Source organism: Belonocnema kinseyi, chromosome 4 (assembly GCF_010883055.1).
Source record: "Belonocnema kinseyi isolate 2016_QV_RU_SX_M_011 chromosome 4, B_treatae_v1, whole genome shotgun sequence".
Taxonomy (NCBI): Eukaryota; Metazoa; Arthropoda; class Insecta; order Hymenoptera; family Cynipidae; genus Belonocnema; species Belonocnema kinseyi.
Window position 1 is genome coordinate 147,400,271 of NC_046660.1, and position 13,265 is coordinate 147,413,535.

At 36.7% G+C, this 13,265-nt stretch overlaps 1 protein-coding gene across 1 annotated transcript in view; it reads right to left on the reverse strand.

Moving 5' to 3' along the window:
• Nucleotides 1–4,543: 4,543 nt before the first annotated feature.
• The window catches only part of LOC117172093 (DE-cadherin-like), a 470,947-nt gene continuing 462,225 nt past the window's right edge, over nt 4,544–13,265 (reverse strand). Inside the window, exon 15 of the mRNA XM_033359866.1 lies at nt 4,544–4,744. Coding sequence (XP_033215757.1) covers nt 4,689–4,744 — 56 coding nt within the window. The 3' untranslated portion in view covers nt 4,544–4,688. The remainder of the gene's footprint in view (nt 4,745–13,265) is intronic.

A 13,265-nucleotide genomic window follows, 5' to 3' on the forward strand; every position in this document is an offset into this window, starting at 1 on the left:
TCACAAGTCGATTTTTGTTAATTTAACAGCCCATTGCACCACCTTTTTGTACGTTCTAACTTTTTTTAACCTTCCATGTACCGCGCGGTGTGGCTGATTTAAGTAACCCGTGCGGGTGTTTTTTCAACTTGAGTTTTTCACTTTTTTTAAAGAAACATTTCCGCTTAACATGCTTAACACACATTCAAAAATACTTTTAAAAATATACAGAAGATGTTATACAAATTTTTTTTACGTCCGGGAAGAAATTAGTAAATATTTTAGAAATAAAAAAAAATAAAAAACACATGTAAAAGACACAACCCAAAATACCATAAAGTCATTACAAGACACTTAGTTAATTTGCAAAATAGTGATTCTTTGTTTATTGACTGGGATAATTTTGAAATATTACACTAAGACTTAAATTGTTATAAAAGATGTTTTGCTGACATTATTTACATTCAAAAAAAGGTAACAAGATTTGAAGAAAATTACAGATTTAGATCAATAAAATCCTGCTTACAACAACATTTTTGAAATTTTTTCATAAATAAAATAATTATAACTAATTCTTACTTTTAATTTTTCTTATTTTTATACATTTTCATCACGAAACCACTTAGAGATTAATAAATTCATCTCTTTAGAGTGTCATAACAATGTTTTTATTGGATTTTTTGGAAAAAAACCCTTGTCTTTTTTCACTTACCACGCTACATTCTTTACTACCTCCTAGCTTCGTATCGCAACGAATTTCAGTATTGGACGAACTTTAAGAGCAGCTCATCGTACTTACGCTCATGAAATTTTCAAATGTTTTTTAATTTAAAAAAAAATGATTTTGATTCTTAAAATACTAGTTTTAACAATTTCACAAATCTTATTGATAACACAGCCACACAAAAAAAGTGTGCGGATCTGGTAACAAGATACACGTATTCCTATGGATTTTGGGGCGCTGAATTCAAAATTGGTATCAAAGATCACCCATCACGTCATGATTGAGCCATAACCTCAAAAAATGACGAAAAATCATGCACTGAGGCAAATAAATTTCAAAATAATGCCAGTGATGCAAAATTTCACTTCAAAAACGTGTAGACAACTGTGAAGGATCAACCCTTGCCTGATATCAACATATTTAACATAACTTTATCCAACAGAACCTGACCTCACCTAACCTGAATTAACAGAAATTTATTGAACTACACGTAAAGCTCTCGAAGCATATTTCCCCGGCAGCAAATGTGTGCTATATCCAATGGGTCAACTCGAACCTAACCTAGAAATAAATCTAACCTAGACTAACCTAAACTGCCCTAACCTCACGAAACACAATTAAACTGATTGTGTTGTCCCGTTGTGTTTGCGGTACCGTTTGAATCAGCTTGGGCTTAACCTGCAAAGAGGTCAAACCTATCCTTACCTAAAAAAAACCTGACCTAACCTAACCTAACTTAACTTCACGTAACACAATTAAACTCATTGTGTTGTCCCGTTGTGTTTGCGGTACCGTTTCATTCAGCTTCAGCTTAACCTACATAGAGGTTTAACCTATCCTAACCTAACAAAACCTGACCTAACCTAACCTAGCCGAATGAAATTCAATCACACGTGTAGCTATGTAAGTGTACGGTTCTCAGTCTTAAATGTGTGCTATATTTAATAGGTGAACTCGATCCTAACCTATAAATGAATCTAACTGAACAGAACCTACCGAAATTTTGCTTAACGCAACACAACTTAACTTAAGTGTTCCCGTTGTAACACAATAAAATTCATTTCATTGTACTACAGGTAGTTAAAAATTTAGACGCACATTACTCATTTGAAGAAACTTAGAACTACAAGTAGAATTGACCCCATTTCAATTAACCTGACAATGTTTGTATCAATTAAAATGTAGAACTGTAACTTAAACATGCAAATGAATATGAGTTTTATTCAAAAAAATTTTCTCTCTGATTTTCTTAAACTTAAGGGATATATTTATACTATATTTCGCGTTGACATTTTATCTTGCTTTTTATCGTAATTAAATTGATTTATAGACCTACTTCAGTCTATTTTCTGCCTGCTATAACGTGTCCTTTTTTCTTCATTTGTAGGTTAAGATCGAGTTAACCTATTAAATATAGCACACATTTAAGACTGAGAACTGTACGCTTACATAGCTACACGTGTGGTTGATTTTCATTCCGCTAGGTTGGGTTAGGTCAGGTTTTGTTAGGTTAGGGTAGGTTAAACCTCCATGTAGGTTAAGCCAAAGCTGAATGAAACGGTACCGCAAACACAAAAGGGACAACACAATGAGTTTAATTGTGTTACGTGAAGTTAGGTTACGTTAGGTTAGGTTAGGTCAGGTTTTTTTAGGTTATGATAGGTTTGACCTCTTTGCAGGTTAAGTCCAAGCTGATTCAAACGGTATCGCAAACACAACGAGACAACACAATCAGTTTAATTGTGTTTCGTGAGGTTAGGTTAGGTTAGGCTAGGTTAGATTTATTTTTAGATCAGGCTGGAGTTGACCCATTCGATGTAGCACACATTTGCTACTGGGAAGATATGCTTCCAGAGGTTTAGGTGTAGTTCAATGAATTTCTGTTAATTCAGGTTAGGTGAGGTCAGGTTCTGTTGGGTAGAGTTATGTTAAATAGGTTGATATCAGGCAAGGGTTGATCCTTAACAGTTGTTGACATGTTTTTGAAGTGAAAAATTTGCATTACTGGCATTATTTTGAAATTTATTTGCCTCAGTGCATGATTTTTCGTTATTTTTTGAGGTTATGGCTCAACCATGACGTGATGGATGATTTTTGATACCGAATTTAAATTCAGCGCCCCAAAGTCCATAGGAATACGTGTGTCTTGTTACCAGATCCGCACACTATTTCTTGTGTGGCTGTGTAATACAATGAGATTCAATATATAATTTCAAATAATGTACTACAGGATTTTTAACCTCAAAATAAAGATATTTATCTTTATAATTTCAACTATTCCTAACCTGAGAGTATTCCTTCTTGTAGCAATCATCAATTTGCTCTTTTCATCTCCAACACAGAGATTTAATTTTATAAATTAACCTATCAGAATATTATACTTCTGTGATTTGTTAATAATGCTTCGACTAAAAAACGTTACTTTTTACTAGAATTATTGCCTGATGCGGATAGCTTTTACCATAGAAATGTTCCAATTATACTCAACTTAACAAACAAGCCTGGAAAAGTCGTAAGAATCGAAAAAATGTATTTTGTTTGTTTCGTCTCAAAATCTTAACTAATTGCTACCCGGACTTTAAAAAAATTTGGAGAACATCTTCTGTACATTAAATTTACACATGAACTAGGAAAATGTGTTTACGAGGTGTGTTCAAACAGTAAAATGACTTCAATTTTCGCGGGCTACGTACAATCATTTTTAAAATTTTTTGTTTTGTTGTGTTAGTACACTCGTCGCGATCATATGTTCATAGTTTTGACTATATAGCTCGTGTTGTTTTTCTAGCAGAAGCATAAAAGGTTAGAAGGGTTTGGTGTGCTCTGCGATTTTCTTCTTTCGAAAAAAAGGGAGCAAAGAGTTTGCATTAAATTTTGTGTAAAAAATGGAATCCAGTGCTCTAAAACTCTTGAAATCTTGACAGTTGCATACGGTGAGTCTACTCTGAGTCAGAAAACTGTGTATAAGTGGTACAAGCTGTTCCAAGAAGGCCGAGAGGATGTCGAAGACGAACCTCGCCCTGGACGTCCCAGCACGTCAACAACAGATGAAGACTTTCAAGCAGTGGAAGAAATGATGTTGAAAAATCGCCCAATCACCATCAGAGAAGTTGCTGAAGATGTTTACATATCGGTTGGCTCATGCCATGCTATCTTTTCTGACGTTGTGGGCATGAAACGTGTGTCAGAGAAATTTCTTCCAAAACTGCTTAATTTTGACCAAAAGATCCTACCAAAAACAGCACCACAGTCATGCCTCAGCCTCCATATTCACCGGATTTGGCCCCCAGTGACTTTTTTCTTTTCCCAAAATTGAAGCGACCCATGAAAGGACATCGATTTTCAACTATTGAGGAGATAAAGACTGCACAGCTGAAAGAACTCAAGGCTATACCACAAAATGATTATCAGAAGTGCTTCGATGATTGGAAAAAGTGTTGGCACAAGTGTATTATATCTGAGGGGGAATACTTTGAAGGGGACAACATAAATAATGAGGAATAAATGAATATTTTTTGAGAAAACCATAAAGTCGCCTTATTTTTTGAACACACCTCGTATATATCTAGGAAAAAATAGAACATTTCAACATCCAAATTGGAGAAAAGGATGAAGCATACTCGAAACAAAAGGTTTTATTGACACTTACGATATAATCTAAATTTGAATCTTTTTTTATTAAAATTTTTGTGACAAAAAAATTTATCAATGTGTTTTTTTTTCACATATGTAGAAAAAAAAACAATAAAAAATAAAAAAGAAAAGTATAATCAAATCTATTCATAAAACGATAATAAATATTTCCTTTCTACAATTATACACCCACAAATGTTTACAATTTTTTTTAAAAACTTGAATCAGTTTTCATTTATTTTTTTAGAAGCTTTTATTTTTAAATCAAGTCCTCCTCTTCTTGCATGATCTTTTTCTTCTTCTTACACTCACTAAGAAGAATGTTGACGTTGATTTGTGATGTCCTCTGTTTCTACCCCTTCCATATTTTGGCCGTTTTTGTTGTTTTACTGTTTATTATTGAGCCACCTGTAACGAAAAAGAAACAAAAAATTATAATATGATATTATTTTTCATTGACTCACGCAGATGCCTACAGACACAAAAATACACACCCGAACACGTTCGTACATATTATAAAAACTATACTTACCTATTTTTAATTAAATAATACAATCATACATGTTCTTGTGTGAGGCAGAGAGAGAGGATCGGCGTATTTTTTAGGACTAAAGACGTTCCTCATCACCGTATGGGATCGAGTCATAATTTTCTAAAAATCGTCTTTTATTACAAACAGGTTTGACAGTTTTAGGTTCGGTAACTGTGAGACATCGTAAAATGCTTTGCGTCTAATCGTTCTAAATTTTAATTAAATGGATTCGACTGTCCCATCTACAATAATTTCGCAGATTGTATTAACCCATTAATGGCCATGATTCGTATTTGCGACCCGAAAACACGCCTTCTTTAAAATTCTGTAGCCACTGTTCCAACAATGTGAACAGACTGCGCCGCATTGTAGAGAACAGACGAGGAAATTTTGAAAATTTGAAAAAGGGAATAACCCTTTACCTTGTATTTAGTGTGAAATTTTTCATTTTCTTAAACTACTTGACACGTGCAAAACTTGAGACCTCCGGTATAACGCAGTTACAATCAGCCCACAATCATACGACCTGGCGAACTCAGGACTAGGAGTAGGGAGAACACCACTTTCTTGTACCAATACCCAAAACCTGGGCACCGAAATCCCAGTCGTGTTCTTACTGCACTTTTTCTTGGTCAACATTTTGGTCGGTATCTATTCCGTTCCTAACTCCTTGTTACACACAACGACACCCCATCGCCTCAGGTCGATATCATTCTGAAAGATCAAAATCAGCTGCTTCCAGTGTCTTGGCTTCATTGCCCAGATACCACCACCACCAGCGCTTACCCATTCTTGGCCTCGCCACTTGGTCCGGGCTATCTAAACCCCGTCGATTTCCAAAGTAAACGCTGTAAGTTGGTAAATGAACCCTTTATATGTTTACTTGGCGATCGCTTATTGACTTCAACCGCTGCTCGATACTTCAAATATTTTCCATTCCCTCAATTTACGAGATCCCTCACAAATTTAGCTCGCTCCTCAAATACCCACAATCCCTCCTATAGTAATCCTCCAAGTGGAGAACGGAAGTCGTTTAAAATGATGAATTTAAAAAGGAAAAATTAACATTTCATGCGTGCCACCCTTAACAATATAAAAAAACTACCCTAAGAAAAAACGCCTTCTTTCTACTCCTTTTAGCAGGATGGAATAAGTGAGGGGTTAAAAAGAACGAAGTAAATTAAAAATTGCAATTTTTTTATATACCCTAAAATGTAAATGAATTTTGGAAACATGAAAATGACACTTTTGAATTCGGTAATAGAAAAATAAATTAGAGAAAATTAGAAGAAAAATTACGAGAATGAGAAAAGAAAGCGGCGTCAGTCGTATAAATTGACGCGCGAAACCACATTTTGAGTGACGTGACTCAAACAACCCAAAACTTTTCCGCCCACAGTGGGTGAGCGTGCGGTTTTCTAATTAGACATAATAATCAAATAAAGTGGAGAAGGTAAAAGATATTATAGAAAATAATTTAATTCCGGACATTATGCTTGAAGAAAATAACGCAAAGGCAAATGCGAGCAATTTAGAAAACGAAAATATTGATATTCAATCGGTCGAAAACGAAAAGAGAAGAATTAGCAAGAAACTTAAATATAGAATCGGTAACGATAAGGAGATAATTAGAATGGAGAGGCAACCAAATCAAGTGATGGGTGCAATCCCAAGAAAGAAAAGACATACACAAACGCAGACAGAAGGAACCCCAAACTCAAACTTACAAAACCATGACCCACATAGTGGTGAAATTGGCATATTGTCTCCCAATACTATACTCTTGCTTTCCTTCTTTTCGGGCTGCACACCTCTGACCTCGCTAGTTTCCTAAATAGCGCGCGTTGCAAATCTCATCGTGGGGACGTAAAACCTATAAAATCTTTGTATTGAACAAGTTCAACGTGGATTAAAATTACTCTCAAATCTTTCGGAATAACCCGGTTTTCTGGGGACTAGAAAAAATACCATCGAGGCTGACAGTTATATGGAAAGGTCGTGCGAAGTTCGGCTGCCCCATTAAATTTTAATCCTCAACCAATAGAAACGGCTTAGGCAATTGCAAAGTCGAATCTTAAAACTTCTAAGAAATTTCCTATTGGGGTTAGTATTTGGATTAGAGGAAAGAATAACAATAACAAACAAACATCGGTGCTTTAGAAAAAGGGGAAAGCTAAGCACAATTACAATCCATTAGATATTTTAACAACAACAAAATGGTGGAATTTTAGGCAATTGAGCCTGCTCGCAATAATTATGAAAATAAATTAACGGGTTATAATACACTGATGGTGGTGATAATAGAGTAGATTTTTCTGAAAAAATAGTACCAACACTTAATTGCCAGAACATTTCTAATTACCCAATCGAAACAAAGCATTATTAATTTCCAAAAGAGGATAAAATTGATATCACTGCAAGGCTAATCAATGTAGAGAATACTTTTTTTGGAGATGTAACACTACCAAACGCAACCTTGATCTTATAAGCTCGGCCTAGCCAATGCCACTTAACACCGAGCAACGCCATATTGCTTCAATAAGTACGAACACTATAGAAAATTTACAACAAACGATCCGAAACTTGGAAAGTGTGGTCTCATCGGTCATTGGATGGAAAATCAATTGGACGTCAACTTGGAGATTCGACTGTGCAACGAGCAACTACCGACTAATAAAAATTGTAAAATGTAAAATCGGTAACTCTCGTATGGTCGAAATTAGGTAATAGATCATTTAGATTTATATATTAGAGAAATGTATTCACGTGGATTATGGATTTATGGTAATCGATCCTAGTTATAACTTTTAACCTCAATTTACGGTCCCAGTTACAGATTTTAAGAATTTTTCCGCTTGGAAATTAAAGTTACGATAAATTACCGGAATTTTGGAAACTTTCCATCGTAAGTTTCACGGAAATTTATAATCCACGTGCATAATAGGATTGTACTGAGCATTTACGTCATCCATCAATCTTATTTAGTCTAAATTATGTAAAGAAACTCACCCAGCACTAAGAGATTATGATGGTGGCGAATTTAATTAATAACCTATTTAGAATCTCGCTGTAAAAATAACCCTTAGCTGCGTAGGGATTGTTTAGTTTCGAATTTCGCCGGTAGTTGCGTTGCAACATTAGGTTTTGTGAGCGTGCCCTGACGCGACACCCTGCGAGTTGACGGTCTGAGCGCGTTACCTTTTTTATTTTTCTCGCAAAGTTCTCTCGTCGATGCGTACAAGCACGGATATATACGTATATCCCATTTAAACGAACTGCCATTCTCGAGGTGGAATAAACCACTTTCACAAAGTAATTACAATTGATCCACCTCTAGAGGAGGGCGTAGAAGAAACAATCGTGGCAAGGGATCAAGAAAGTAGAATTCTCAATGTACAATCTTTAGCTTCTGATTCCGATTCGGAGGATGAACCGCAATAGTTATTACCAACCCCGACGAAGACCACAAAATAGATGTGGTATTGGCAGATTAAATCGAAAAAGGTATAGAGTATATTTATTGGCTTCATGAGCCCTGAAAAAGTGTCAGCATTGAAAAGTTTGATAATAATTGAGTAATAAGCGCAAGAAATCGAATTTTGAATGTCTTTTTTTTGCCACCAATCTACAGAGTATTAAGAACTAACATGATTAACCCTATATTCTCATCCTTGTATGAGGGGTAATATCCATTTGAAACTGCACTATCAAATCCCATTAATGTTCATCCCGGAAGGCGAAGTGTTGTTAGAACTTACAATACATGCAGCCACCATACATGAATTCGGGTAACTAATTATTGAATCAGTGGGAACTGTAAGTTTAAATTTTAGTAATGAGCTTCTCACCTGCGATATCATTTCCATCAGTACTCCCATCGAATACATAGTAGTCGAAGGAATTTTAGAAATGACGGCTACTGAAGGTCTAGGAATTTGAGTTTTATGCGAAAAAAAACCCTTAGTTTTAAGTTTTTTTTCTCTCTTCTCAAACAAATACTCTGACAGACGTTGATGTCACCGACGCACCAGGTCTAATCACACTCAGCTCATGCTTTAGGAGTAAATTTTTAAACCAGAAAAAAGGGAGATTCCAATAAAAATTTCTTGCGACTAAATAGCTAGGACCTTAATCTAAACCACTACTATGCACTCAAGTAATGGAAGTAACACGACGAGAGAGGATAAACGAATTGATGACCTCGGCGATCAAGTCTTACATGACCAAAGCATGGCAAATGCATTGATTGCAGCCGTGCCCAACTTACGTATTCCAAATCCTGGCGTAAACATGGATGCTACCTTAGTCATGATCTTCCAGTTAGAAAACATAGCAATAAAAAATATTATACTTATCAGATTTCAAATTTAAATGGAAAAAGGCCACATTTAAAAGAGAACTTCAAATGTGTGAAATGGGCCATGTTCATGGCGCCAACAACCGAACCTTTGTATATCAAAACGGTATTATCAAAATTAAAAGCAGTAGCGTGTGGAAGTAGGACGGATAAACAGTTCCTCACCGTGAATGATTTGATCAAGCATTTGAAAAAGCGATTTGCCTCAACCGAAAAATACCAATGGTATTTGAGGCTATAGTCAACCTACGAATAAGCGAATCCAAATCGGTGAGTGACTATTACGAATGCATTCATAGCCTGCTCAGAAGAGCTACAAATATGCTGGAAGAAAAATATAACACCAGGTTTGGACAAGAAGAATCAAGTTACATCATGTTAAAACCTATTAAAAATTGCGCACTGGACTCTTTTATTTGTGGAACAGGCCCTCTACGCGAAAGAGAGACAAAAATACGCAGACAAATTGAGGGTTATGGCTATCTTCCTTTTTTGTCACAAACCGGGTAGGAGAAGCTAGTTCCAGTCGCCCAACTAATTCTTTTTCAAAACAAGTGAGTTCCTTAGATGAATCGGAAAGAAAATACCGCAAGGAAAAATCCGTGTCCTTTTCAGAGTTAATTCTAATTCAACCAATACCTAGTAGGGGTATTCCCGCCATCCGGTTAAGCGCAAGTGTTGCAGCAGTACTATGGGAGTTTATCCTAGCCTATACTTGCCCAAAAATCCCATCTGACACCCCAACCAACACTACCTGGATATCGTTTGCCACACCCCTATCTATCTGCTCCAGATGTACCGTAATATCCAACAGACCAGTACTTCCCAAACATGTCCTGGAAAGGATATGGAAAACCTCCATCCAGATCAATTTCAGGCGATTCTATACATTTATTTAATGTGTTGATAATTCAAAACGAATCATGGTCAAATATAACAATATTACACTATTTGAAATTGTAGTTAAAGGGCGAAGCTGAAGGTTTTTTAAGACATGTTTCGATAACTGATGCTAACTTAATCTCCACTTGGGAGTCGCTGAAGAACAGATTTGAAAACAAAAGAGCTTTAATCTCAACTCATTCACAAGCCTTTATCAATCTTCCTGATATGTCGATTAATATTCTGGAAGACTTAAAAAACTGACGCACTAAAACAAATGAGTCTTTCGCGTCTCTCAAAAATCTTCAACGCTTAACACAACATTGGAGTGATTTACTTGTTTTTATAATGGTTAAATAGTTTGAATATAAGTACTCACAAGGAATGTGAGATGCACATTGGTTCTAACACTGATTATCCCACTAATCAGCAACTTGACTCATGTTTGGAGACTTGCATACGTATTTTGGAGGCTATCAAAGCTTCAAAACCTGTTGCGTATTCTCAAAAAAAGAGTTGGACTTCAAACCAATCGGGAATTAGGAGCCACAATGCAACTTCTAGCTCAAAGTGTCTACTTTGTAAGGATAATAATTTTTTCTTTAAATGCAACTAATTCAAAGCTCTGTCTGTGGACAGGCGTAGGGAAGTTGCTACAAATAATCATTGTTGTTATAATTATCTCACGCTTGGACATCGACCACATAATTTTGTTAGGGAGTTAAAATGTTACAAGCACGGGTTCTTACAAGCATAGGTTGTTGCACGGGTTGTTACAAGCATAGGTTAACTCTCAATTGGCAGTTTCAGGTTCTCTCGCGTCACAATCAAACGATCCCGGTAATTCCACCCAGGGAGTGGATGTGATTTATGTTTCGCTTAAAAAAGCAGATGATAAAGTTTGTTTCATTTTCTGAATAATCATCCAAATTTATCGCGTTCAACCTTACTCGCTACGCATGTTATTTCCTTCCAAGTTGAAAATGGAAGAAGTCACAGATTTAGAGGTTTGCTGGACCAAGGATCTGAATGTTGTTCTATTACCGAGAGAACAATGAAAACATTAAGTCCACGCTACAAAAAGGTTAAAGCAGTAGTATATGGGGTTGGAGGAGTTAATATTGGTTCTTCAAGAAAGTCAGCAGAATTTAATTTAATTCCTACACCTCCTGTACCGTTTTTGGTTGGATATTATCTGGGCTGGTTTCAGTCAAAAATAAAATAGAAATTAACATTCCAGTTAAAGCACATCAGGATATTTCAGCAGAACTCTTACCAAGTTCTTGGAGTTGGAGGAAGTTCCCTTTAAAAATACTTTGACAGATGACGAAATGTTTTGCGAATAGCATTTCGCCACGATTTATCAACGAACAAAATGACGGACGTTACATGATACGGTCACCTTACAAAAACGGTCCTCCCATAAAAATAGGTGCATCCCTGGAGAGAGCTAAGATCGTTTTGCATAAAGTAATTCATCGTTTACGGAGAAATCAGAATTATTGTAACAATACTCCAGTTTCTTATCAGAATATGAAAGCCTTGGACACATGGAATTTCTTCAAGAATAAGAATCGAATAGTTTTCCACAAACTATGTATTTGCCTCATCACCCTATCTTAAGAGAAAGTAAGTCCACTACTAAATTGAGGGTTGTTTTCAACGCTTCCAGTTTAACTTCCAATAATTATTTCTTCAATTTTCATCTTCACATCGATCCCAAGATTCTCAATGATATGATTTCAATCGTCATGAATTGGAGATCACATCGCTTTGTTTGTATGGCTGACGTTTAGAAAGTGTTTAGACAAATTCTAGTTGACCCTCGGGATTGTGACTATTAAAGAATTGTCTGGATTTCTCCTGCTAAAAGGCTCGTCGCCGATAGTCTTTTAACCGTTACAGTGAAAATCGGTCGAGTGAGGGAAGATGTGGACAGGGCCAGGACAGGGCAAGGAAGGACAGGACATGGCAGAGACTGTAAAAAGAGGACAGGGACAGGACAGGGACAGGACAGAAACAGGGACGAGACGGGGACAGTGGAACAGGACAAGTTAAGTACAAGGATATGGATTGGGAAAAAGGTTAGTGAAGGATAGAGAAAAGAGGTAGGGAGGGATAGGACCATGATGAGGCCAAGGATCAGAAAGAAGGCCAATAAAAGGATAAAATATGGATAGGGATAGGGACGGGACAGGGCAAGGAAGGACAGGACATGGCAGACACTGTAAAAATAGGACAGGGACAGGACAGGGACAGGACAGGGACAGGGACGAGACGGGGACAGTGGAACAGGACAAGTTAAGTACAAGGATATGGATCGGGAAAAAGGTTAGTGAAGGATAGAGAAAAGAGGTAGGGAGGGATAGGACCATGATGAGGCCAAGGATCAGAAAGAAGGCCAATAAAAGGATAAAATATGGATACGGATAGGGATAGGGACGGGACAGGGCAAGGAAGGACAGAACATGGCGGAAACTGTAAAAAGAGGACAGGGACAGGACAGGGACAGGACAGAAACAGGGACAAGACGGGGACAGTGGACCAGGACAAGTTAAGTACAAGGATATGGATCGGGAAAAAGTTTATGGAAGGATAGAGGAAAGAGGTAGGGAGGGATAGGACCATGATGATGCCAAGGATCATAAAGAAGGCCAATAAAAGGATAAAATATGGATACGTATAGGGATAGGGACGGTGAATAGCACAGTGACAAGATCAAGGACGTGGGTGAAGATGAGGACAAGAATAACCAGGACAAATGTCGGCATGGAAATGAGAGTTGACAAGACCCATAATAACTGTGTAGCTCCTGACGACAACAACCGTGACCAAAAAAGAAAAAACTAAAGCAAAATATGATGAATTCGATTTTTAATTACAGATGAGTGAAATCTCATTTTTTACTTATTAGTTATTTGCACAATTTTCTCAAAGACGTCTGAATTGAGAGCGGCGTTGATGATGACGATTTGGATGAAGATGATAATGAAGGCCACGATGTTAAGTATGACCTGAGCGATGACCGAAGAAGCCATTTATGACAGAAGAAGCCATTGATGATGATGATGATGATGATGATGATGATGATGATGATGATGATGATGATGATGATGATGATGATGATGATGATGATGATGATGATGATGATGATGATG